Raw genomic sequence first — 26,989 nt, forward strand, 5'->3', positions numbered from 1 at the left:
TGTACAGAAATAGGGTTTGCAGACTACTTTCTCACCGGCGCCTATAATTTTTTCTGCAATTGATAATGTTTGACTGACTAGCCGCCGTCAGCTCCTTGCTGTCAGTTTTACACGACACGTCTCCTTAGGGTGAAGCGATTAGGCTCACTGGGGAGGCGGAGGGAAGAAGAGGCTAACGATATGTTTTCCTTAGTGACCGCTTCTATGGATCCCTGCTGGGCAGTTACAGAAAATCACGTCTTTGAAGGGAAAAGGACCCTGTAGATATTTTACTCTCTGGTGGCGCCCGGCTTCAATGTCTGAAGAGATTTGCAAAAATCACTGTGAATGGCAGAACATGGTCATAACCTTCCTGTAAATGTCCCTCAAGATTCTCGAAGGGAGGACAGGAAAATATCTTTCGGGTGGAAAACAATATCCCCCCGCCCCGAAGTCTAAATATGTGACTCTCCTACATCAAATAAGCACTGCCTCACGGCCTCACCAATTGCCTAAAAACCCAGACTGCATTTTAAAGTCCAGAAATAAAAGTAACCCCAGAAAAGTGTTTTGGATATATATATTATTCCATTAGCAGATAACTATATATATGGATTCTTCTCTCTTTCATCATCCCATAAAAAATTAATCGGACAGACATATGGATAACAGGTTGTTCGATAAATTTAAATCCAAACAGTTATTTCAAAAAGTCAAGAAATGAAAACAACATGCCACATAGCAACCTACAGAAATCTAGGGAGGAGTAAAACAATCAACAACAAGGGGCATTCCTCTAAAAATAAAAACAATCCGAGCGATCTGTCCATCCGCCGTAGAGCGGGCGGGCTGCGCGCACCCCGCTGTGCGGCTTGGAGGGGTGCGGAGCGGTGTGGAGCAAGGGGTCAGGGTCTCCTCGGCGGGAACGCGCGGCGGCTGGCTCTAGAGGGAGGGAAAAGAATAAAAAACGGGCAGGATCAGCAACCCCGTGCCCAGAGGCTTCTACGGGATCTCCGCGGCACCACCGCCGCCTCGCCCCCGTCCCTGCCTGCACGCCGCAGCCGCCCTCCGCCGGCGCTGCGCCGCGGAGAGCCCGGCGGAGGAGCGGAGCAACTCGCCCGCCCCTACGCCGGCAGGTCCCGGCGGCCGCTCGGGGCCGGCCCCGCACTCCGCGCCCGCGCCGAGTTTCTCTACTAGCTCAGGCTCGCCCTAAAGCCCCCACGGCCCCCGTCGCTCGCACCCGGGCCCCGCCGCCACGGAGCGCGCCCTCCTCCTCCCGGGCCGCGGCGGCGGGGGTCGGTACCTGCTCCCGCGGGCCTCGCCGGGGCCGTCGCACCGGTGGCGGTGGCGCGTGTGGCCCGGCGGCCGCGGGCGGCGGGAGCGCGTAGCGGGGCGGCGGAAGGTACCGTCGGAGCTGGGCGGGCTGGCGAGGAGGCTGCGGGAGCGCCCTCGGACAGATGACATCCATTTCCTTCCTTCCTCTCCTCTATCGATTTCATCTCCACCGCGACGGCGTTTAAACTCCTGCAAGATCCTCTAGCTTAGCACATTTCGATCACTCCCGCACATCTGATTCCCTTCAGATTCAATCACGGCTGGAAAGGCAGAGCAAACAGACTTTAGACGACGGAACAGTTAATATGTCCCAGATTTAATGTAAAGATAAACTAACTCCACAGCACTGTTCGTCGGTGACAGGCATTAAGCATTTTCTGCTCTCCTATCAATTTAGAGCGACAGCAACTGCAGAGCAGTATTTTTCGTAGTGACGAATTTTTCTCAGACAAGTTGCCATCTCTTTCAATGTGGAGAGAGTTAGTGCTCCTACGGCGGTTTCGTTTCTGGTTTATTTTTTTCTTCAATTAATTATCTTTCTGTCACATACCTAATTCTTCACGTCTGGAAAGTACTTTTACAATTTTAACGCTGATAACCTTATTCGCAGGGATAATTTATCTCCAGGGTATATTTATTAATCAGCCCATTCCTCACAGTGTCTGACGAAACATCTATTGAAATTAGTGATAAATTTGCATTTTACGGGTAGGTAAAATGCGATAGTGGAAACGGTTACGTCTCCTAAATGGCAGCTATTTCCGTTTCAGATTACGATCAGAAATCTCAGCTGTGCCACTCGACGGCCCGAACAGGACCTCCAAGGCTGTGACACAGGCGAACCACATCACAAATTTCCTTCTCTGCGTTGCCCAAAACAGAATGAGTTTGAGATCCTAGTTCCCTAAACAGTGAAATTTGCCCCATTGATTTCTTTACAGCTGGAGGGTTTCTATTCTGTTTCTTTCAGGGGAGCACGTCACTACATTTACAAAAACAAAAAATCACAACAAAAATCTCACTACCTTTTTTCATTTCCCTGGATATTCAAAGGAAACTTTAAAAGTTTTACTCACTGGAAAGATACGAAAGAGGATTTTCCCTGTAACTATTTTATGCACCTAAATATGATTATTACTAAAGTTGCTGCGGCTGGATGCATCGATGTTCATGCAAGGTTCGGTTTAATTCTTGTTTTACAGCAGCCTCAGCGCTAAAGGGTTGGGTTTAGCGGAGGTTGTGGATGTTACGCTGGAACCTCACTGCAGCCAGAGTTTGAATAATAACGCGATGAATCTCCAAGCGCAACAGTAACGGCAATAATTCCTAATTCCTTACAGCAAAACAGGGCACAACGTCATTTTCTAACGTCCGAACGGTTTTCCTGGCCGAAACGCTGCGCTCCAGGGGAGCCCCCCTTCCCTCTGCGTTTCGGGGGAGATACGGCTGGGGTCAAGGGCGTCCCTTTAGCGTCCATTGCGGGTGCATCAGCCGCGGGCTGGGGGCGCGGGGCCGCTCGGGCCGGGGCGGAGGCGGGCGCGGGGACGGCGGACGCTCCCCCGGCCGCGGCGGCGGGGCCCCCTGGAAGGGCGGCGGGGCCGGGGCGGCGGGGCCGGGGCGGCGCTGATTGGGCTGCGGGCGGCCGGGCCGCGCCGCCCCCGCCCCGCGACTCCGCCCGGCCCCCGCCGCCGCAGTGACACTAATGAGCGAGTTCTTCCCACAGGTCTCCTGCCTGGAAGTGCTGACAGATCAAGGCAACAAATTTCAATTACAAGCCCTAATTTGTGTCCGCAGAGCGTTTGTTACCCATGTCAGCCCTGCCTGGCCCATCAGACGGGGCAGAACGTGGAGGAGGAGGAGGAGGAGGGGGAGAGAAGGAACGCATCTGCAGAAAGGAATAGATTTTTTTTTTCCACTTTAAAAAAACCCAAAACAATCCCCCCCCCCCTTAAAAAAAAAAATCTTGGCTGATAACTCGGATTTAAAAAGAAAGGCGAGGAAAAGCCCCAGCCCCTTGCCTGAGCGGTCGGGAGGACGGGAGGGCGGCCGGCGCGGCGGGCCGGGCGCGGGTGCCGGCGGCCGCGGGGCGCCTGGATGCGCGGGCTGTAGGGTGGCGGGCATGGCCGACAAGCGGCGGTCCTCGCCAGGCACCACCATGAGCCTCAAGGCTCACGCCTTCTCCGTGGAGGCTCTCATCGGGGCCGAGAAGCAGCAGCAGCAGCCGCCGCCGCCGCCGCGGCAGCCCAAGCGGCGGAAGCTGGGTGGCGAGGACGAGGCGGCGGAGGACGAAGGCGGCAGCGGGTGCTGCGCCAAGAGCTCCCCCGCCGCTGCCGCCGGCAGGACCTGCGGCGACATGGACCTGGGCTGCGCCGCCCGCGCCCCCGCCGGTGAGTGCCGCCCCGCGCTCCGCCGCTGCCGCGGCCCCGCTCCTCGGCTGCGCTCGGGATCCCCTTTCCCCGTCGCGACCGGCGCTTTGATTCCCCGTTATCCCTTCCGTCTTTCCACGCTGCGTGGACACCCACCACCCTTCCCGCTGGCCTGGCGGTGAGGATCCGCGGCGCCCCTCGGACGCCGGCGCGGGGCAGGGCGGCTGCCGGCGGGGTTGTCCGAGCTGCAGCGCGGTGGAGCGACGGCGGGGGCTGTCCCGAGCCTTGATTCCGAGGGAAGGCAAAAGCGCTTATTCGACACGTATGTGTACGTGTGCTGCTAAAAGTGCATATGCAACTATGTATACAATTATGTGTCTATATATATATATATACACACACACACATATATACACACACAACACCTACGTCTATGTGTGTGTGTAATCTGCTGTGCGTGGAGGGGAGCGCACTTTCACGCTGCAGGGCAGAAGCCCGTGGTCAAACGAAATGCGCCGCCGGCCTCGCACCCCGGACGTGCTGCCGCCCGCCTCGGCCCGGGCGCGGTGCGGCCCCGGCCGTCCTGCCGCGGTCACGGCGCTCGGATCGTCCCCCTCCCCGGAGCCAAGGCTGCGGCACGGGCCGGGCCGGCGCAGGCTGGTCGGCCGGGGCTGAGGCAGCCCTCGATCTCCAAGTCCGCGCTGCCCCGGCCGCAATCGCTTCCTCCGCTCTCTCCGCAGGCGGCTGCGAGGAGAGCTTCCTGGCGGCCTCCCCGCCCGCCTCCCCCGGCGGCTCCCCCAAGGGCTCGAGGCCCGGCTCGCCACTGCCCACGCCGCAGGCGCCGCGGGTGGACCTGCAGGGCGCCGAGCTCTGGAAGCGCTTCCACGAGATCGGCACCGAGATGATCATCACCAAGGCGGGAAGGTAACGGGCACGGCGGGGCCGCCACCCGCGCGCTCCCGGGGCGGGCGGGCACATCAAAGCGGGCCAAAAGCGGGGGAAATCTCCAGATTTACGAGGCAGGTAGATGGCGATAATGTTAGATGGGCACGGGAGCATGTGGCGTTTCGGGTTTCCTGTTCATTAGGGCAAGGTCTGGGAGCGCCGTGCCCTTCTGGGGGGAAGCTTTTCCCCTTTCCAGGGGATACACATGGTAAAAACCTGGGAAGTATAAAAGTATTTGGACTTATTAGAAATTACAAAAACATATTTTATTGAATCCATATGCTACCGTCTGCATTTTCAGAGAGGCTTTATTAATGATTGAAACGCAGTCTTAAACAGCACAAAGCTGCATTTGTCTTAAGAGAGTCCAGTCGGGGATTTTCTGTTTTATCTTACAGGTGCACTGAAATAACAGCAAAAACTAGTTAGCCATAGTCAGGTTTTTACCCTCTTGCTTATTCAGAAATGGCGGAGATCAGATTTTTGTTTCCAGTAACTACTTTTAATAGCATGTTTGTTAATATATATATATATTAGCATAGCAGCAAATGCTGAGCAAACTGGAATATCTTTCAGGTTTATAAAATGCAGAAGAGTATTTTATTAGCTTGCAGTTAAGACTTTTTTTTCTCCAGGAATGAAGTTTTCTGATAAAAAGCATATCAAGCTAAGAGTTAAGGGCAGTTTTATGTTAAAACCACCTTACTGGTTAATTAATCCGTTTCTCTACAGAAGGATCTAAATCTTGAACGTTGGGTTTTTCGTCGTTTTTGGTTTTTTGTTTGTTTTTTTGGGGGGTTTTTTGGTTTTTTTTTTTTGTTTTCTCAGAAATTTGCTTGTAGATTCGTTTCTGCTTTCAATAAAGAAGTTTTACTATTCCTTTCAAAGACAGAGTAGCTCTCACACTTCACCTTTAGTAAGTTGCAGACAGGAAGTCCCGTGTCAATAAAGACCATATTGTTGGGTTAGAGCATGGCACATTGGCTTTTATAACTGCATCCTTGCGGTGTTATAATTGTATCACAGTGGATTTAGCTTTCCAATTCGCTGCTACAGCAATGAGACACCATTTTCTGCTGACACTTGAAACTTCAGTGGCAATTTGCCTTTCTGTAAGCCTTGGGCTTCCTGGGTGGAGGTGGTGTTTGCACATCTCCAGGAATACATTTCTTACTAATATCTCAAATGGGCTTTAAATGTGTGTACTGGTAAAGTAAAGTCTCAAACCCAAATGATTTACTGTCTAACAATAAAGTTGAAATGATGTGGTAATAGCTGTACTCCCAAAGCGTATCCCCAAACATACGAAGCATTGTTCGAGTAAATGCACTTTAGAAATCTGTTTTGACATATCGAATGGACCATTTCATGGCTGTGTAACTATAATCGTCCAAAAGGACTCTGTAGGCTAAAAGGAAGAACGAGAAAAATCCCACGAAGTGGTTACTTTTCCTAAACAACTGTTCCCAAGTCTGTTTCGTATTAAAAATGACCTCTCTCTTTCCAATGTTCAGGCGGATGTTTCCTGCAATGAGAGTGAAGATCTCAGGTTTAGACCCACATCAGCAATATTATATTGCTATGGATATTGTGCCAGTGGATAACAAAAGATACAGGTATGGTGACTTCTAGGCAAAAAAAAAATATGATGTAAGCTATAGGGTGCTTGGCTGTTGGAATGAAATATTAACACAACATAAATTAGCAGAAGATCATGTTTAGCTCTCCTTAAAGGTTCCTGTTTTCATCCCAGTGTATTTTAAAAGACCATATTGTACCAAGTATGAAAAAGCAACTAAAATTTGTGTTGAAGCTCTTTATGATACATTTGCCTCACACTGTGTATGTACTGTGGGCAGATGCTCAGGTTTGGCTTTCAGAGTGCAGTTCTACTGCGGCCAGGAAATGTTATTTTATTCCTCCTCCTGTCAGTGGGAATTATTTCCTATTAACAAATAAATATGAAAGTGTGCATTTTTAGTGCCAAATGATATTGACATTAATTAATAACATTAATAGCATGAATATCTGATTTAAATACTTATAAGCTATTTTATAAATAAGTCATGCTTCAAATTGCTTACATAATTTAATTTAAAAGCTGTTTATCACTGAGGTATTTGGTTGCTTAGACTCAAAAAGGATAATGTTTCTAATTACTGTTATTTAAAGAATTAATGGCATTATTGTCTGGAAAATGATGTGAGGAACAAAAGAGATTGTTCTTTGAACATTTAGGAGTAGAAATTTTGTGCAGAAGCTCTCACTGTTTTGAGGGTGGTTGTGTTTTGACGGAGCTGGTTGGGCTCTGCAGAAGGCACTGGTCCTATAGAAATGTTTGCAAGCTTGAGCTCGCAGCAGTTCCTGTTGTGAATTGAAGCCGTTTCCAAGGTCTTGCTTTTCGGATGCAATCCCATGCTCCAGAGTAGCCAGGGGGGAAGCCTGGCCAGAGCAGTTCAGAGGAGACAGGATCAGGTCTTTACCAATTGCGGGTTTGATTATTCTAACCTGTACTTAGTATAATATAGGGAGAACGGCTGAGGATTTAATTCTTGTACTAGGAATATTTCAGACCAAGATTAAAAGGTTGGTTCTGCAGGAATGCTGTCTTGTTTCCTAAGCAAATGCTGCCCTATGTTTTTCCTGTACTTACCTCATTGACTAGTATTTTGTCATTTTCTTGTGGGGTGTATAAGACCTTTCTTAGGACCATTTTAGATTTTGAGTTTTTCAACAAGTGGCATCAAATACTAGGGCTGACGATGCCCAGCATATACAGTCAGGGGAGTCTTTTCTGTCTCTACCATAGAGGAGAAAATGCTTCTTTTTCCTTGTACCAGTGCAGTGCAGTTCAAATGGAAGCTTTTTTTTTTTCTTTGTGTTGCATGTGTGCATTAACAATCTAAACATATAATTCCTAGAAGGTCTGAACAATTCGTAAATTCATAGAAAAACCAAGGTAATAATTCCAAATTAATTCAAATATTAATACTAAAAATTAGAAGCAGTTATACTGAGTATGAATTGTTTAAATCTCATTTCATTTAAAATAATTACAGTCATGCTGACCTGCACTGTCTTCACAGTGTGTTACGTGGTGCCCAGAAAACTGAAGTAACTTAACAAGTGTTGGATGAAAGGCAGTATTTTCTTAGTTGACAAATGTGAATTTTTTTGTACTCATGTATTAGTAACCATGCCTTTAAGCTTTCCACTAAATGTTAATGTTTTGCATGTTTTACTTGAGGCTATTTGTCAAGCTTCACACACTGTCTTGCAGATCTTTAAATTTCATAGACATGACAGCAGTCACATGGAGCCTAATCTTTAGCTGACAGAGCAGATAGCAAAACAAATGCAAATGAAGCAGATTACATCTAGATCTGGATTTTTAGCAAAATTTGACCTTATAAATATTTGGAAGCTTAAGCTGCAGCTCAAAATGTGTATTTATTACTAAATTTGTGTTTATGAGTATTTATAACTTCATTTACTTTTTTAGGGCAGGAATATATTTAGTATAAACCAAAAACTATAAAATAAATGAAAAATGTTACAGCAGTGATCTGGGGTGGAGAATTTGTCTCCAGGAGAAAATTTCACCACCATTCTAGATCTTAGCTGTGCAGCTTGATCTGAAATGTATGGAGCGATACCTGCATTGGATCATTTTGTTTTCTGTTCTATGTTGCTTGTTTTTTTCTGATAAGGAACTGAATTGTGCAAAGATATGATTTGATAAAGTCTTTATATTCATTTAAAAACACAGCCTAATTACTGAAATTTTCCTGTACTTGAAAAAAACAACTTTCAATTAATGCTTTTTAAACTGCTTTGTGAAGTGTCTGCCTGCAAAATAGATTTTCAACCAAAGAAGGAACAATTTTTGTTATAAAACCACCTTGTCAGCATTGGCCTTTCAAATGAAATCCAGACTCTGTGTTTTCATTTTTAAACCTTTTTACAATACTATTCAAGCCTATTAATATAGTCTACAGAAATATCAAGAGCATAGTTTCACATACTTTGATTATTTTTCCCAATCATAATGTTCTTTCTCTTCAGTAGCTTTATGTATAAAGTCCTGTATTAGACTCAATATGATAGAACTTCCAAGTATGGACTTATTAGTCAATTTGATAAAAGAAGGACCGGATTCTTCCCTGTTTGCTGGTGCCCTTTCAGAGCAGAGCTGTAGCAATCAATGAGCTGACACCAGTTTAAAGCTCATTTTGAAACCTAGTGTTGAGACTACAACTGATTTTAGGAAGCATAAGGTCAGATCAGAGCATGGATTTTAGCCTTATTTTTGCAGGTTCCAGAACTATGTTTTGAAACGAACAAACAAACAAACAGATTCTTTTTGTTTATGTAAAATTGAGTCCTTTCATGTTTTGTTAATTGATGGGTTTTTGCTGTATGCATGGGGTCCTAATTTATTAATGCTGAATGGGTCTAATAAATTGTTTCGGTGCTTGTGGTTAAAGCTATTTGTTTTCTTTTTTACAGGTATGTTTATCATAGTTCCAAGTGGATGGTGGCTGGTAATGCTGACTCCCCGGTGCCGCCTCGTGTTTATATTCACCCTGATTCACCCGCCTCGGGGGAGACGTGGATGAGACAAGTGATCAGCTTTGACAAACTGAAGCTTACCAATAACGAGCTGGATGATCAAGGGCATGTGAGTACTTGCTCTTTGGTGGCATTATGTGTAGGCACATTGCTCAGCCTGGAGAGGCTCTGACGTACAGCTTCGGCGTGCCAGAAATAGGCTTGACTTTTCAGAGTTATTTTGGAACTTTACTCTCCAGATCTAAAATCTGCTTACTTTCTGCTCCAATAATTAACTGCTTATTAGAGCCTGCTGTTTTACTCCCCCCTCAAATAGAGAACTCCTTCTGCAAAGTAAGACTTTACAAGGCTAAATTGCCTAATACAGAGGGGCAGAATTGCTCTCGGTATTTCCCACCGAGCGTGTTACTCTCAACTTCGGCTGCGATCGAAGAGGATGCTTAAATTCACAAGTGGCTAGGAGAAACATTACTAGCGTGTAATAACTTCACGTGGATAAAAATACACTTAAGTATTTTCTTAACCTAAACGTTTGTGTGAAATCCCATGAGGTGTTAATAATTGCAGTCAAAAACGAACAACATGGGAGCTGGGTTTGCTCCGATGATGATTTATTACATACCTTATGAGGCAAGACCCTTTCACAGCTGAGGCTCATTACTTCTGAAAAAGCTGGCGAAGACGTATGCAGTATGAATGTTCTGTTTGCAAGTTCTGAATTGTTTAGTTATGACATTATCTAATGTGACAAAATGTGTTATGTTAATATTTCCTTTTCTCTTCAGAACTGTTGAAACATGACAGATGTAAGCCAGTATCATTCCAGCAACCCCTAAAATAGTTTTACTTGACACCTTAAGAAATAATTAAAAAATGAGGATTGTTTTTAGTCAGGGTGAAGCCTTTGATTTTACAAACCCCTGTAATAAATGGCAAATGTTGGCATCCTTTCAGAAGGAGCATCAAGTTCCAAGTGGTAGAGCTTTAAGATGTTAGAGGAAAGTTTTTAGACAGGATGTGGATTCCACTGTCCTTAGCGTAACCCAATTTATTAACCAGGATACTTTCTCCTTCAAGGAAAGGAGTGAAAGAAAATATACCTGGCACAGAGTGCAAAGACACCACACTCACCTTTCTGTACTGTTGTAACTCTGTGACATTGAGCCAGGTATTTTGCTAATACATAGTCCGAGATTTCCCCCCTTTATTTGTGTTTGCAAATGCAACTAACAGAGGCAGAAGTACAGGAGCATGGCTGACCTAGCAAATGTGAAAGCAACGATGAAAAGACTTCAGTTTGTGCAATAATTTTCATAATTTCATTTTGTTCTTCCTTAAAAGAAATGTGGGGGTATTCACATCTCTTAACTTAGCAGTGTGTTTCTTAGGATAGCGTGAAAGAGATTTTATATTGCTTCTTTCCAGAATCACAGTTACGGAGTCTTATTTGGCAGTGTCCATTTGATTTAAGGTTAGCACATGAAGTTCCCTTAGTTTTCCCAGCATTTGTGTATTTGTGATTCCTCTCAAGTGGGAGTTGTTTTCCCTGAATCCTGAGTCTATTGTAAGAGCTCTGAAAGTGAAGCAGATGCAAATGGATAAAATGTTGCTTTTCCAGCAGTGAGCTGGTTTTTGTACTGGGTGGGTGCAGAGGGACCATGGTCCGCCTGTGCACTTGCAGTTGCAAATTGCCCTGTGATAAAATCTCAGCTATGCAGAGAATTGTGTTACTGTATTTTTCCATCCCAGATTTTAGCTTGGTTTTTATTCTGAACTGAAACCTGTGTAGCGTACACAGCACACTGTTATTTGTAATATGGGGAGATATAAATTTTCTGGTCTTTAGTTAAGTATTTCGGCTTGGAAACGAGTGAAGCAAAGCTCAAGTACAGTGATTTGAGACACATTGAACTGATTCAGAGCTATGGCAGCGCCCCTCCTCCCCAAAATGGAAATTTAAGTATTAAAATAAAAGGACAAAAGAAGGATGACTGCAAAATAATTTCATATTTCTCAAATCTGGGAAATTGCAAACATGTCATTCATAATTACCAGAAAAGGCAAAAGCAGAAAGCAGAAAAATGTCTCTTCCAATGGGTACATTTTTTCTTTTAAAGCTATGGTAGTGTGGAATGCTGTATTGAAAAAGCTGTGTAGCCTCTGAATGCCTCTAGCAATAATGGAAAACGAATAATCATATTTTGTGATGAATATAAAAACCAATTGTTTCTCATAAGCAGGAAGAAACCATTTTTCTCAGGAGGGTACCAGGGGACGGATGGCAAATTGGAAGAGCTCGGAGTCAAGGCTGTAGTGTCCCTCTAATATTTGTTCTTATATCAGAAGTTCTGACTCTCCCACCCCTGTATGAGACATGGGGTATATTTTAGATTATTAGAAAGTGGGGTTTTTTTCCTCTTGTGTGTAGGCAGAGTGGTTCAGAGAAACCTTGGTGGGGTTTCCACCAAGCAGTGTTGGGCTTTAGCTGTTGTTCTTTGGAAATGCTTTCCCTGCTTTCTGATCCTGGCAATTTAATCCTCGTTGAAATTGTTCCTTTAGGTTTCCTGTGCTTGTCGAAGGTGTATGCTTTTGCAGAGTTTTTGTGTTAAAATCCCAGGGCATAGGTTTTGATCTTGCAGGCGTGGAGGTACGGAGCTTGCGTGATATCAGTCTAGAGCTCTTTTACCTATTCTAGAGTATTAACTCTCAGAATCTCTGAGAGAAGTCGCCCATGTCCGTGAGAATAGAGACAATATTTGCAAACAGGCACTAAGGTAGAATTCTTGCGCAGTATTTATATTGTGGTAGTAGTTGGTGGCAGTTCATTCCCCTTGTTGCCCTGGCATTAGCATTCTGTGAAAGGAGACCAGACATCTCTAAGAGACTCAAGCACTTTCCAGATTCCATGCTGCCTTTTGCTATTTTCATCAGCATTTCAAGTTGGAGTTTACACAATTTTATAGTGCTGCTCAGCTCAGAGATTTTGAAGTACGTATCTGCACATAGGACACCCTCTGATACTGGAGTTCCACTTTCAGTCTGCAGAGAGGAGGCAAAAATTTGTACGGACGTATTTTACTTGTGTGTTTCTGATCTCAAAAAAAGTTCCAGGGTAAATTCCCTGCTTTGGAAATACTGTTCTTATAGCCATGAAGACACACACTGTGGCTTTTGTGTGTTTTCATCTAAGTTGTGATTCTTAGGAAAAGTAAACCTGGATCTTGGAATTGTCACTGGAAAGTGCATGGTCTGGGTGCTCTTTGTTAATGCCTCTCATCCCTCTCTCATCTGTGGAGTGAGTGCTGCATTGTAAAAGCAGTCTCCCCCTCAGGCTGGTTAGAGCTGGCTAATTTTTCTATTTCAATGCCATTTTTAAACTGAATTTCAGTGGAGGGGAAAAGTCAACATTTTTTATGCTATTTTCCATGCTTTTCAACTGAGTATTTTTTTGATGCAGAGGAACATCTTTTAACTTTTAGTGAAAATGAGGCTGTTAGTGTGTTAATTGTTCCTTGGTGGTTGGGGTGGGGTTTTTTCCCCATTTGAAAGCGGGGTGAGGCTGGAAGCAGAGGCGGACTGTAACTCTGCCCAGACTTGGCTCCAAGTAGCAGGCTCTGCTTACAGTCAATGGGCAGTTATATGTTCTTGTCACAGTGAAAAGCTGTGAAACATCAGCATTTGCACTTGCAGCTTTTGTATTAATACAGAGGGAGTCCATGCTCCTTAGCCCCACACAGTTGCCTAACTGCAGAGAGCCTGAGTGCTTGTGCTTTGGAGGGAGGATAAAGGAGGATTTTTGGCAAAAAGAGCAGCAAGGACTGTGTGAGTAATGGGGAGGGGACTGTGTAGTGTTGGCACTGCCAAGTTGCTGGAGGATTGGCATCTCCACTGTGAAGGAGTATCTGGCTCTCATTTGTTCTGGCTGAGATGGTTGTGCCATGGTGGTACTCATGCTCAGGGTCAGCTCTGAGACCTCATCATGGCAGCAGCTCTCAAAAGCCATTGCAAAGGTAATCCCAGCGCTGTGTGGCTGCAGGTGCTCTGGTGGACATTGCTCTGCCTCCTACCTGTGGGCTCCCTGCAGCAGTGTCTTCCATCTGATCATGATTTCTTGACAGCTGCTGTAGCCAAAGTATAATTTTACTTTTTGTGAGAGAGCTTTATTCCTGCATGAAGTGTTTTGATCTTGTTCTGTGAGGACTTTGTAGAGAGAGGCAGGCTCTTCAGCTATGAGTTGAATGTAATGCCAGTTCATATTTGGGAACACAGTGGGCCTTCTGATCGGGGTTTTTTTTGGTGTTTGATTTTAAGGGCATGAAGGGAAAGTTGCTGTTTCTGCAGATAAACTGTTAGATCCCATCTGTGCTTTTAAATGTGCAAGCACTGTGAAATGAAAAGCCAGAATCTCTTTTTCCTTAGCTCTTTCTTCACAGCAACTTTAGGTGATGCTTTGAATAATAGAGCTAGACTGTTTTTGGAGTGGATGTTGCATCTCGCTCTCCTTTTATCCTGTCTTCATATGTTGCTCTTTAATTCACAAGGGCTTTGCAGTTATGCATTATTTAGAGTTCAGAGTCCTTCACATCAGTAACAAAGTTCCCATTGTTAGAAGACATAGTACAAAATCAAGAAAAAGAAATTATTACTGTGGATTTGCTAGTGTGTCAGCGCAGGAAATTTCAGTACAGTACAGAGGCCAGACAGGTTGCTCTTAGGAGGTGACATGGATCAGTTTAGCTGTAACAGCCACCCAGATAAGTAGTGGGAGGTGTTCATCTCCGTGCTGCTTTGATTTCACTTGTTCTGATGTGCGAGCAGAGCTCTTTGTAGCTGCCAGGGTTATCGTTGATATGTGGGCCAGCAGTGGTTTACACCACAGAGCTGATGGGGTCAAGTAATCTGTGTGCGAGAGAATGTGGCATGCTCAGTGGCACCCAGACAAATGGCAAGGCACAGAATAGCGGTGGATTTGAACTGTGCAGCATCTTTTCTTGATCATTTCTTTTTCTGTTGCACCAGTATCTCCCCTGGTACCACTGGGTGTTCACAGGAAAACAGGGTGAGGAGTGTGCTGTCCTCTCTGCATTTTCATTTTGTAGATCTTTGCCTTTGGAGATCTGAGTGTCATAAAAGAGAAAACACTTTTGCACGATAAAAAAATCTTGCTCTGTTCAAGATCTCAGAAACTGAAAAAACACTTTATATGAGAACCTCCATAGGGCACTCCCTGAGCAAATTAATTGGAGCCTGTGATGTCATTGTCAAAATCTTTCTTAACGGCCAATAAACCCCCTGATTATCCAGAAACTTGCCTTACCGAAACAGAGTAATGTAATCTGGCCAGGACCAAGTGTATTAAACTAGCTAAGCTCTAGTTTATCCAAATGAATGCACTGTCCTCTATATAATTTGGGTGAATGAACTTCCATGGTGTCTGACATAGGGGCTCTGTTGAGTGTTTGAGCACATGCACGTCCTGAGCCTGCTCAAGGAGCAGGAAATTAAAAAGCTTCCCCAGAATGTTGATTAGTGGTTCCACAGGCCAATAGTCATAGGACTATTTATTTATCGAGTTACTAATTTCTTAGGGCTTCCAACAATAATAGTTGAACTTGGAATTTTTTTTTTCTTGAAATCTTCTATCTTAATAGTGGTTAGTTGAAGTGAAGTAAAATAGAGGAAAAATTCTGTATTACAAATCTCCTTTAAAATTGGGGAGGAATTTGTGTGTTTAATTTTATTCAGTATGAGTTCATCCACCTCTCTTTAATGATTTATTTTTGATTGAGTTTTTGTATGCAGGGAGGGGCTTTTTTAATTGAAATTCATTGTCTGTTTTATAAATCGATTAACACTTCAGAGTTTTGGATTTGTTATCATTTTACTTTTAAGCTTATGCTCCTTCAGAGTGTGAGAGTCTCAGCTTGTGTTCCAACCAAGATTTGTTTCCAGTCTTTGGGATATAAGGAAAAAAATTTCTCCAATACCATATCCTGAAGGTTCCAAAAACAAAAGGCAAATTTCTGCTGCTGTTAATCCTGTTAGGTCAAATCCAGACTTCAGTGGAAAAAAGTGACAAAACTTTCATAATTCCAGTGGGACTTGACTTCCTGATTTCTCTTTTTTTCTTTTTTCCTTTTTTTGAGCCAGTTTCAATTGAGCCAATCTCTGAATTTGGAGCTCGTGAGTCGTAATTTTTAAATGCTTAGGGTTGGCAGTAACATAAATGCACAGGGATTAGACTACTGTAACAAGAACCTTCAGAGGTTAAAGAAAACATTTGATTTCCCGTAAGTGGCATGGTAAACACATACCATAATCAGTTCCAAAAAGCTATTAGTACTGAAGCAGCAGGGTGTCCTTTCTAATAAATGTTATCTTTTTTTCTTTCTCGACTGCATAGATTATCCTTCATTCTATGCACAAATACCAGCCTCGTGTGCACGTCATCCGAAAAGACTGTGGTGATGATCTGTCTCCTGTCAAGCCCATCCCTTCGGGAGAAGGGGTGAAAGCCTTCTCCTTCCCAGAGACAGTTTTCACTACTGTCACAGCATACCAAAATCAACAGGTAATTTCAGCTTTCTGGTTAGCACTTTGCAGGCTTTTCAGAGCAGACCAGAGATGTAAGAGATAGGAGAAAAGCAGATACTTTCATTATATCACTTATTAAAATAGAATTATCTATACCCTTCTTTTACTACAAGTAGCTTTCACTGTTAGTATTACTGTAGTGCCTGGAGGCTATAGCTGAGCTTTCAGAGATGCTGCATGTAAAAAATCATTCGTATTATGGAGATCACACAGTGTAATTAGCATGCTTAATGGTGTCTTGGTTATAAATACAGCACTGAAGTGCAAGGCCAAGAGCAGTCTAATTTTTAAAGGTGTTTCTCTACCTTTAAATGTAGATACATGTCTGGAGAGAATTTTTAAAGCGCTTCAGACTCCAGTGCTTTTTTAAAAGCACCTGACTCCAGTGCTTTTAATACTCCCAGGGCCTTAACAGAGAAGCTGAGTTCTGGAGAAAGTTGCAGTTGTTTTTATTAACTGCATTCAGCTTATATTATTAAGGGCAATTTATCTGGGTCCACATGGATTCAAAGTCAAAAGTAAACTGGAGGTTGTATCCCTCGGCCCTTTCTACCACTTGTTTAAGTATTAGCACACATAAAGGCACTATAGTTAGTGTTGTGACATTTTATTAATTCCATATAAATTATTGCAGCTGTATTTTTTGAAATTACGTATGCATTGATGACTTTACAAAGAGAAGAGCAGGAGAGCCATGTAAATACTGAAATAAAAGTATTTGGTGACTTTCCCATTGATTAAAATAAATTACAGTTATTTGGGGCGTGGTGTGTTTTGCTGGGCTTTTTGGTAGGGTTTTTTTTTTTTTTTTTTTTGTTTGTTTGTTTGTTTGTTTGTTTGTTTGTTTTTTTAAATGGAGGACAATAACCTAGAAATAAATACTCTTTTCACGTTTCCTTCCTGACCAGTTCAGAAATAAAATTTAATTTAAATTTTACTGCAGTTAGACAGTCTAATCTCTTAGGTGAAGAATGACTTTTGCTTGAAGTTTTTTCTCAGTAATTCCAACTGCCATTTGGCAGCTTTAAATACCTATTAGCTTCTCCAGGGATCTGCAGAAGTAATGATCAGAAGATTGGCCCTTATTTTGCTATGTTTCAGGACAACCATCTTAAACTATACAAATATGAAGATGTTTCTACTGTCAGCTTGTTTCTGTCAGGAGAGTTGTTTTCTATGCTACTTATCTGAGTTTACAGATAATAATTTCTCTCAATCATATTCACAGATAACTCGTCTGAAGATTGATAGGAATCCATTCGCCAAAGGCTTTAGAGATTCAGGCCGTAACAGGTAGGTGTTGGAAAGGAGCTGGGCTTGCTCCTGCTGACAGAATCAGATTGCGAAGGCTGTTCGAGCTGAACACTTGCACTTACAGAAAACGTAATTGGTGAACTCAGACTCATTGAGGGACCACTCAGACTTCCCAGTAATGATCTCTGTGGTGAGCTCACATTGCTACACGTCTGACCATCTAGGTCAAGAACAGGCTGGCACTCGGCTTGACTCATGGACTCAAGTTTCCTTTCAGTGACACTCCACGGTCTATGATTTCAGGCTGTGCTTGAAATCTCCTCTTTCTCCTGGCTGGAGACAAAAGTTGCAGATAACATTGTCAAACTACAAGCCCACATTCTCTTGCATGTAAGTGGCATATAGCATGGATGAATGGCTTGTTTCTTCGTGAAGTGGGAGAAACTGGTTTGTGCAGTAACCTTACCTTTAGTACACTTGCCTAGAAGTGGTAAGACCTGTGTTCAAGTGTCTATTTAGTCTAAGGAGTTTTAAATCCGCTTCCTAGGTGAATATCTTTTCTAGCAGGCTATACGAGACCATGAAGTGAGACTGGTTTCCACCTCTTCTGTTGCGGATGGACTAATTAATTGCTTATTCTCTCTTGATCTGTGAATCTTTCAAAATAGCAGTGGGAAATCTGAGTAGTGCAAAGTGGAGGCCTGAGCGTGGTCTGGGCTGCCAGTGCCCATGAGGTATTTTATCTGAGAACTGTTTAATGCAAGCCATTTAAACCTGTTTTGAACTGTATGTTAAACCATTTCAGCTAAAAAAAAAGAAAAAAAAAAAAAGAAAAAAAAAAAAGCAGTATTTCATTGTGGTATATAGTATACATCAGTTCCAGTGACCGCATTGTGTTTGGTGTCTGCAGCGGCTGTATTTATGACCAGTTCTTGCAGAGAAGGGAGCAGACTGCGCTGGCAGGAATGATTAGAAAGTTTCTTTTTGATAGAGTCTTTATTGAGCTTCCCTGTTAGCAGTAGCTTCAGCATTAACACCTGTTTTGTGCTTACACCTGAGTTACATAAAACTGAAACGACAGCAAATGAGAGTAGTTTTTGGAAGGGATGAGGTAGTTGTAAAGACTTATAGGCATTTGCCGTAAGTATCTTTTTAGTATGTCTGAGATTTTGTCTTCCAGCAAGAAATAAGTATCTGTGTTCAGCAGCCACTGACATAGTTTTGTAGCCTCTTTTGTAGCCTTCTAGTTAGAAATTAGGTGGACAATCGCTTCCAGGTAAATGCAGTGACTGAAGAAGCAAAAAATGCTGTGTGCACTTCAGGAAGAACAGGCTTGCCCTACGTGCCCTGTTTGAAAACTTGCTCTCTCTCTTAGGCAGCGTCTCTGCTATGCTTGCTGTTTGCAGAACTATAAAATAAGTACTGTGGAACCTCCTAAAAAGTGTGAAAACCCTGATCGTCTGAAATGTGCAAATTTAGGTGGACTTAGAATTTGTTGCACAATATCATATGAAACAAGAGAAGATACCCTTTTAGACAGAAAGTAAAGAATTGTTCAGAAACCAGTTTTGAACAGCTTTTAATGTGCCAGGACAACTCTGGAATTACCTGAGAATGATGTAAGAGTACTGCATCTGCAACCACACAAATAAGTTATGGGACTGGGTGTATCCAGAGAGGTTTTTTTTTGTTTGGCTGCTAGGTATAGTCTGGTTTAGGCATTAGAAAAAAAAAGCAGGATATTTTTCTTGAAAGTTATTTTTTATGGAAATGGATTAAGAAGGCGAGTCCTGAAGGAAAAGCCAGCATCTCTAAAATATTTTAGAGCAGTCTTTAGACTGCTTTAGATGAGGTCTGAGTGCTTTTACTCTACAGACACACTCGTTACAGAATTGACTCTGCAAATTCTTGTTTGTTGCAGATTGACATTGTTTTACTGAAGTCAGTATCTCTGTTTTCTTTTATAGTCTGCATTTCTGGATAAGTGTACTTGGGAACTCAACCCTGAATTTTAATTGTCAAGGAAAATTTCTATTGGTATACTCAGTGGATTATTATTTTGCTCTGTTAAGTACTGAAATTAAATGTTAAGATTCTGTTATCCTCATCATTGTAGCGGGTGTGTTTATCATTGATGCATTTTAGTTTGCTGCAAGTTTAAAAAAGTACTTTGCTAAAATTATACCAAATTTTTCAATATTGATTTAATGCAGCTATCTTACTCTGCACTACTGCATGCAGTAATTCTGTTTAATTAAAAATATGCCCTTCTAGGTCATTCCCGTTCAGTCCCACAGGCTATTTTATAGAAATCAGGAGCTTCACCTTTTAAAAACATTACCCGTGCATTTGCAAAGTGCAACAGAATTTATGTGCTGAGAATAGTTTCTTTCTTCAGTTGGGCCTTAAGTTTGACCCTATAAAAACTTTTACTCAGGAAAGGACCAGAATTTCTCCCTTTAAATACTTCGGGAAAAACATAACTTTTTTTTAAAAATAAACTTGGGCATTTGGTAGCTCAAATTAGAGTGGTGATAAAATGAGGAAATTGATTGAAGGCATCTTGTATAAATTACCGCCTTGGCTACACTCCTCCAGGAGGTGGCTTTTATCTCCACTTTAACTAGAAATGAAAATTCACCATTACTGCAGAAAATTAAGGCTATCTTTTTAGTCCAGCTTCAGCTAATAAATGCTTTATAAATGTTTCCTGACAGACATTTGTGTTCCTGTTGGAAGGGGTAGTATCAGAACATGCTGGTTGCTTCAAATTGGGCTATTTGCACAATTCACGTTTACAGAGTACTGCTGCTCACAGGCAAGCACTTGTATTTGGTGTGTGCCTGATAGTGACACTCAACAGGCCTCTGGGGCCCAGCAGCCAAAACTAACACCAAAATTATACCTCTAAGTTTGTATACCTCTGATGTGCATTATTCATAAATAATTGTCAGAAGACAAATGGGCCTTTACCTTCAGGAAAGAGATTCTTCAAAATAGTGTCTGCCACCATTGTCTACACAGTTACTTCTGTTTTCTCGAGACACTGTTGCAAGAAAATGAGTGAAGACTTTTAGTTTCTAAAGGCTTAGCAAAACAACATTGTTCTATACATGATTTTAGTAGCTAAACAGCTGTACATCCATGCCTTGTTCATGTTCTAAGTGTGATTTTCCAGCTCATCAGTAATGACTGGGAATCCTGTTTTAATAGAAGTTGTCAGTGGATCACCTTTTTTCTAGGAAGAAATAGCAGATCATCCCTCTGGCAGTTAAAACTTTAACTGACAGAGGAAGATCTCTTTAAGAAATATACTAGCAAAACATTTAAAATCAATTTACCCAAGTCTTCCCACTGAAACAGCTCTCCCAAAAGACCCAAAATATTGAAATAGAGAGCCAGGCTTGTGGAACTAGAATACACTTTGTGTGCTGTCAGCCCAGTGCCTGCAGGTCTCTGTGGTCTCATGGATAGGCTGTAAGGCTCTTTTCTAAAAAGCAAAATCAGCTTGAAAATAATCCTGAAATGTTACTAATTTTTATATGTTTCTGAGGTAGAGTATCCAATAGAGAGACGTGTTGCAAAATACAGCTTGCTTTCATGACACTGTGATTCTTTTGTTCTAAATAGAATGGGACTGGAAGCTCTGGTAGAGTCTTATGCCTTCTGGAGACCTTCACTGAGGACACTTACGTTTGAAGACATACCTGGGATACCCAAACAAGGTAACGAGTATCTGTGTTCTTTCAAAACAAAAATGAAAGTTGAAGCTTTTCCCATTGTAGTGGTTTGAGTCATACATCATACCTTACAAAAGTCTAGGTAAGTGTGTCACTCGCAAGACAGAAACAACCAGCTAACCACAGTGCAGCTATCCCCCCTAATCTGAGTTATTCTAAGTTAGAGAACTAATGCTAACTCATCCACCGTGGCAAGAAAAATGTTTAATTGTAAAGAAAAGTCAGATCACGTGTGGAGGGGGAACGCCAGTTATTAAAGGATTGACTAATCTATTCCACAGTGTTACACTCTAGCTAGATACAAAAGGTAGAGATCACTTACAGATGACTTCTGTTGTACACATCCAAACTGCAGTGTAGGAATTGTGTTTTTAAGGAAAAAAAAGAATTAAAAAGGAATGAGAGAAGAAATGTTCTCTTAAGTAATGAGTAAATAGGAGGAAGCTTAATTTGTTTTCTTCTTAGAACCTCTTATTGATTCTTAAAGACCTGAAAATTGTTCACTAAATTGACCAACAAACTTTATCTGCATCCTAGAGCTTAAAGAAATGGCTCTCCTCTCCATTTTGCTTTTTCCTGCTCCTCACTCTTTGTTGGAAACCTCTTTGTTTCCACTTTCCTTATTGAGCAGGTAGTGTCATGAATGAGAAAAATATTTAAATGGTCCATTTGGACAGAGAGTGGAACCTCTGTACCCTTTTCTGAGTACTTTTATTTCCAGAGTATGCCAATGCACAGAGAAAACCTCTCAGCCTTTTCCCAGTTAAATCATACATACTGCTCCCAATTCTTTGCATTTTCTGCTACCAAATTTACAAACGTCCAGTCTGCTTTCTTTATAATGTATTGATTACAAAGTTGTTAAACATCTTCAGAACAAAAATCCAGAACAAAGAGAAATTCGGAGAAATCACTTTTGTCAGCTTCTTAGTTCACTCTTTTGAGAAATCTAGAGTATCAGTCCTCGATGTGGGCAACTAAAAGGAGGTTTTGTGCCAAGTCATAGATACACTGGATGAGTGTTGGCAGAGTTTTGGGATTAGCAGGGGGGAGAGGAACAGTCTCATCAAAAAAGCCTTTAATGAGAAGACAGAATGAGACCTGAAATACCTTGTCAAGCTGTATAAGACTGAAAGGCAGCTGATGATGCAGTTAATCCATTTAGGAGACAGACCAGCTTTATTGGCTGTTTGTATGTAGGAGCACTGTTTGGTAGCAGGGGAACTGCTGCCATGAACTTCTCACTTCCATTTCTACTGTTGCCTGAGGCTAGGAAGATTGCTGAAGTTACTGTTGATATTCTGAGGGTGGAAAATGGGATCCTTGCAAAATCTTTAGTCGTGTATACCTTGGACATAGCAACCTTCAGAAAGACCCCATTAGAAATTTCTCCTGGTTAATGCTGAAAATACCCATCTTCAGGTAGTGGAGGCATTGATGAAGATTAAAAGAAAAATATGTCTTATACCAGGATTTCTGTAATGTGGCAGTGTCTAATGTGCTTGTGGTGTCCTGTTAACAGAGAAGCAGCTGCAGGCAATGTTCGTTAATAATGTATTTTTTCTTTTTACTATCTCACCTATTATGGTAACCTGTGAAACTATTGATAGCATTTATGTCTTTGCAGCATCAGGCTGTTTGATGGTTAATGTGATTGATAAACAGGTCTTCCTTGTTAAGTACCTTCTGCCTAAAAGACTGTAAAAGGCCACAGATAATTTTTCCACAGTCAGTTTTCAGGAAGATACAATCTTTTAAGAAAAGGAAGTGTTTCTTGCAGCTGGGAAACTTTCAGTCCTGAGAAAAGGTTTCACCTATAGCAAGCAGTGTTTTCAGGAGCATTCAGCACTGGTGTTTGTAATACAAAAAGTTCTGGTATCAGTAAATGAACAATTTGCAAACAGTTTGCTGCAAACCTACCCATTCAAGAAATGAAGCAACTATGTGCAGTGTTCAGCTTACACTTTTCCTGAAGTTGTTCTGAATTTTTTTTGTTGTTCTCAGAACCTTTTGAAGTCAGAAATTTTTTGTTCCGAAGTTTTGTTCTGAAGTTGGGAGCTTTCCTGAAGCTGTTATCTGTGAGAGCCTCTAAGCTAAGGAGCTGGTTCCTCAGCTGATGCTCTGACAGTGACAGTCAGGCACAAAGCACTTGAAACACATTCTGGATTGTGGTGAGAGCACAGACAAGCCAAAACCCATAATCTTGAAGAAGGCTTCCTGTGATGTGGTACTCAACTTGGCTACATCTTAACTGCCATGCAATTTCTTTCCATGTCATGTAAGAAGCAGTTAACTTTTTGGGCAAGAGCTCTAAGCGCTGAATGATGATTGTAAAAACATAACTTCAGTTCTCTTTCTTGGTCAAGTTGTTTCTTTAGAAATATGCATGTGGTTTACTCACACATTCTCCTGCACATGTATGTAAAAGTTTTTAATTAATTTGAGTTGGATTTAGTCTCAAGGGTTATTATAAAAGACAAAGGTCTTGATCTTTCACCTAGGAAGTGGTCCTATCTCAATGTGCTTCTTACACTGTAATATTCTCTTCCAGGAAATGCAGGTTCCTCTACTTTACTCCAGGGATCTGGCAGTGGAGTGCCATCTACCCACCCTCACCTTTTACCGGGTTCCCCTTGCTCATCTCCAGCCTTCCACCTCAGTCCCAACACTAGCCAGCTGTGTACCCTCGCTCCAGCTGACTACACAGCTTGTGCTCGCTCAGGCTTGACCCTGAACAGATACAGCACTTCCTTGGCTGAGACCTACAACCGGCTCACAAACCAGACCAGTGAGACCTTTGCACCCCCAAGGACTCCCTCCTATGTCGGTGTGTCGAGTAGCACAACTGTGAATATGTCTATGAGTGGCAGTGATGGGGATGCATTCAGCTGCCCGCAGACTGGCTTATCCATGCAGATTTCGGGGATGTCTCCACAGCTCCAGTACATCATGCCTTCCCCATCCAGCAATGCCTTTACTACTAATCAAACCCACCAAGGCTCCTACAACACGTTTAGACTGCACAGTCCCTGTGCACTCTATGGATATAACTTTTCCACATCCCCTAAACTGGCTGCCAGTCCTGAGAAAATTGTTTCTTCCCAAGGAAGTTTCTTGGGGTCCTCGCCAAGTGGAACCATGACGGATCGGCAGATGTTGCCCCCCGTGGAAGGAGTGCACTTACTTAGCAGTGGGGGGCAGCAGAATTTCTTTGACTCTAGGACCCTAGGAAGCTTGACACTCTCATCTTCCCAAGTGTCTGCACATATGGTTTGATGAAACCTTTAAGTAAAAATACAGTATGTTTGGTGTCTACAATGTATTTCTTTTGGAATATGAAAGGACACTTGATGTAGCTTGTAAAGAGTGTGTATATATAATATGAGAGGAAGTTTCACTGAAATTTTGACTTGCTTGTGGCCAGATTATTCTCCTATTTTGTGTTACACAGAGTTTGCTGCGGTGCAGACTGCTTTAGTTTTCTGGTATAATACACTTAGTTGTATAACACGTTGGGACATATGCAACAAATTAAGTAAGACTTCCTCCCCTTTCCCCCTCCTCTGTTCTAACCCCTTTAAAGAATGAAGTGACACTTGGAGTATTAAACAACACAAAAAAGCCCACTTACATTTCCTATAGCACTAGTGAGTTTCTTTAAAACATTCATACAATAAGCCGATGCGCCAAAGGCATTTTACAAGTTTCTTCTCTTTCATAAGGGATGCAAAGGGTATTTCAACTTCTTAGTGTTAAGCATCAAGCATCCAGCCTAAAACAGAAGTTTAGCTAATGGATTATTTACAAGGTAAATGAAAAGATTAGTTTGCCTTCTCATGATATGCTGGTTTTAGCTTATCAACAGCACAGCATTCTCACTAGGATTTGCTTTTTTCAGCATTAGTCTAGACTTATGATTATATATTTGAAGACAAATAATGCATATTCAAATTGTGGTGATAGGAGTAATTCAAACCGACAGCGCTAGAAGTAGCATTCCTTTGTATGAAATGAACGTTGGGGTGCTTAATTTTTGTCAAAAGTAGGGCTTGATGCATTTTTTTCCTCCATAAATATTACCTATAAGACATTTACTGGACAGTAGGATATTTTAATGTAGCTTTGTTTTTGTATTTTTACTTTTTTAAAGGAAAATGCAGTTTGATTTAGGGGAAAAAAAAAAGTGAGCAGGATGAGAAATTCCATTATTGGTTCTACCTGTTTTGTGTGTGTGATGTGTTTTGGGTTTGGTTTTTTTCCTTTTGCGTATGCTTGTAGGTTTTGGGGTTTTTTAATAAGGGTGAAAGGTCCTGCATCCTCAGTATTTCAAAAATATATCACCTGTATCAATTAGGTAGATGACCCAGTTTGCCCAAAAGTGTTTCTGAAAGCAGGACATTGTCATTGCTGTCTTCCTGTTGCTCTGGTTTTGTCCTGGAGTTGGAGAGGTTTCCTTCATTCCCACCTCTGGTTTCTAAATGGCACTTGTAAGAATGTCACTTGTAAGAAGATCACCATCTGCTCCTGACCAGATTTCTCCAGAGTTCTTCTCCAGACAAGGACACAGGGAAACACTTACTGTGGTGAAATTTCTGCCTTCATCTGCACCCACACAGCCCAGGTGTTTATCAGTCCTTCTGCAAAAGCTGTCTCTCAGCTGCCCATCTGTCAGGGCTGAACCACAGAGGTTGTGAAACAAATTTTAGTGCTTGAGAGAACAGGTCGTCTTCAACAGTATGCTAATCCTCATTTACATTGTGCAGGTGATGCAAAGGCATGCTAAGGTGGGTACAGATCTAGTTGAAAATGCTTCCTCAGTCAGCATTGAAGGAGATTAAGGTCTTTCAGGTTTGTGTTTGTTGGATTCTTTTGGTGAAGGTGGATTTTCATGTTTCTCAAGAGTTGCTTTATCTTTTCAGGCAAATAGTGGGCTTATCCACTCTCTCTTCAAAAAAGACTCATTTCAGCTAGTATTTCTTCAGTGTGATGGAGATAATACATGCAGAAGCAACCCTCTTGCTACCTCCTATTTTCTGGGAACAGAACAGCAATCTTTAATTAATCTGTGCCTGAAGAATGCTTTACTTCTATTGGTTACGTATTTGTTTCTGTTAAAGAAATGTATAAAGTTCTCATTCAAAGTTAGAAAGAGAACAGGATGCAATTGAGGTGATGTGGGCTTGCTTCTTTGCTGTCTTAAACTTTCTAAGTGACCTTTCTGAGTAAACCTAAGTTCACTCAGTCTCTATCAGATTTTTTTTCTTCTGGAAAATGTGGTAATAGCACTTCCTCTGAGGAAAGGTGAAAGTACATTGAAGATGAAGATCATCTTTACATTTGCTCTGCTGTGGACAGTATGTTACAGATGAATGGGTGGGTAGTGTTCATATATGAGGATAACAAAGAGCAGTTGTGTACTTCAGCTCTGTCGCTGGTCTTGGCAGTGCAGTCTCCTTTGAGGCAAACTTCCTAGAAAAGACCTGCAATGCTAAAAATGCTATTCAAACTCATGCTAATGGTTTGTGAGATGGTTCTAAGGTGTTTAGAAGATGGGAAAATATTCAGCTATGCAAATTGTCATAGCTCTGTTGGTTTAAATTAAGTAACTTTTGTATAGTTATTCCTGCTCTAGCCAAAATTTTGAAATTTTGCAGTTGGAAAAACACTTAAGTGGAAAGATGGTACAATTAATCCATACTTGAAAAAGCATAAGTAGCCATATCAACTTAAGAGCTGTGACTAGGTAGAAATGTGGAAGAGCTAAATCATGCATGTTCCTATAAAGAGAGGAAAAAAAAAAAGGGTTGTGCATGGATGTTCATGGTGGTGCTCCTGTCAAGACTATGTACTTTATTGTCTGGGAATTTTTTAGAACTGGTCTCTTATTTTTCCTCGAATTATTCTTATCATATAACCACACAATATTGTTTTATTTGTTCCTTAAAATTTGAATCATATTGTAAATACTGGTTTGTCATTGTGAAAAGACTAGCTTTTTATCAATACAGCAAATGCTATATATGCATTATATCTATAATTATATATCTGTATTTTACAAAAATGACACAGAAAATATATTAAAGTGTGTATTCAAACACTTTTTACTACATTTGGAAAACTGAGAGGCTCGGGCCTATTTTTTTCACTACAGCTTCAACAAGACCAAAGGCAGTGACTTGAAGGTAAGCTCTGAATTTCAGACTT

At 42.1% G+C, this 26,989-nt stretch overlaps 2 protein-coding genes across 5 annotated transcripts; one reads left to right on the forward strand and one right to left on the reverse strand.

Moving 5' to 3' along the window:
• Positions 1-639: 639 nt before the first annotated feature.
• Positions 640-3,915, reverse strand: LOC136287153 (uncharacterized). Of its 4 annotated transcripts, none has more exons than XR_010720084.1 (3): positions 2,653-2,797; positions 1,386-1,574; positions 640-921 (listed from the first exon to the last, which is right to left on the reverse strand). XR_010720084.1 is itself a non-coding variant. In XM_066179606.1 (3 exons), exons 2-3 carry the CDS (start codon positions 1,445-1,447, stop codon positions 736-738), a joined length of 351 nt encoding a protein of 116 aa, XP_066035703.1. In that variant the 5' UTR covers positions 1,448-1,574; positions 3,837-3,915; the 3' UTR covers positions 640-735. The 4 variants fall into 4 exon arrangements, 3 of the variants coding, with proteins under 3 accessions (XP_066035703.1, XP_066035701.1, XP_066035702.1); XM_066179606.1 differs by lacking the exon at positions 2,653-2,797 and adding an exon at positions 3,837-3,915 and having other exon boundaries at positions 1,283-1,574; XM_066179604.1 differs by having other exon boundaries at positions 1,283-1,574.
• On the forward strand, positions 3,040-26,842 carry TBX18 (T-box transcription factor 18). The gene is made up of 8 exons (XM_066179607.1): positions 3,040-3,701; positions 4,421-4,604; positions 6,140-6,241; positions 9,135-9,306; positions 15,601-15,768; positions 17,020-17,084; positions 20,676-20,770; positions 23,337-26,842. The coding sequence occupies exons 1-8, from the start codon at positions 3,434-3,436 to the stop codon at positions 24,059-24,061; spliced, it is 1,779 nt and encodes a 592-aa protein (XP_066035704.1). The 5' UTR covers positions 3,040-3,433; the 3' UTR covers positions 24,062-26,842.
• Positions 26,843-26,989: the final 147 nt, after the last annotated feature.

This window comes from Chamaea fasciata, unplaced genomic scaffold, assembly GCF_029207755.1.
Source record: "Chamaea fasciata isolate MVZ Bird 193981 ecotype frontalis unplaced genomic scaffold, bChaFas1.0.hap1 SCAF_3, whole genome shotgun sequence".
NCBI classification, from domain to species: domain Eukaryota; kingdom Metazoa; phylum Chordata; class Aves; order Passeriformes; family Sylviidae; genus Chamaea; species Chamaea fasciata.

Bases quoted from the DNA above. Each gene is read 5' to 3' on its own strand.
- LOC136287153 (XM_066179606.1), bottom strand. From the start codon at position 1,447: ATGGATGTCATCTGTCCGAGGGCGCTCCCGCAGCCTCCTCGCCAGCCC. The intron at 922-1,282 runs GTACCGACCCCC...CCCTCCCTCTAG, and splicing joins GGCGAGGCCCGCGGGAGCAG to AGCCAGCCGCCGCGCGTTCC.
- TBX18 (XM_066179607.1), top strand. From the start codon at position 3,434: ATGGCCGACAAGCGGCGGTCCTCGCCAGGCACCACCATGAGCCTCAAG. The intron at 3,702-4,420 runs GTGAGTGCCGCC...CTCTCTCCGCAG, and splicing joins CGCCGCCCGCGCCCCCGCCG to GCGGCTGCGAGGAGAGCTTC. The intron at 4,605-6,139 runs GTAACGGGCACG...TCCAATGTTCAG, and splicing joins ATCATCACCAAGGCGGGAAG to GCGGATGTTTCCTGCAATGA.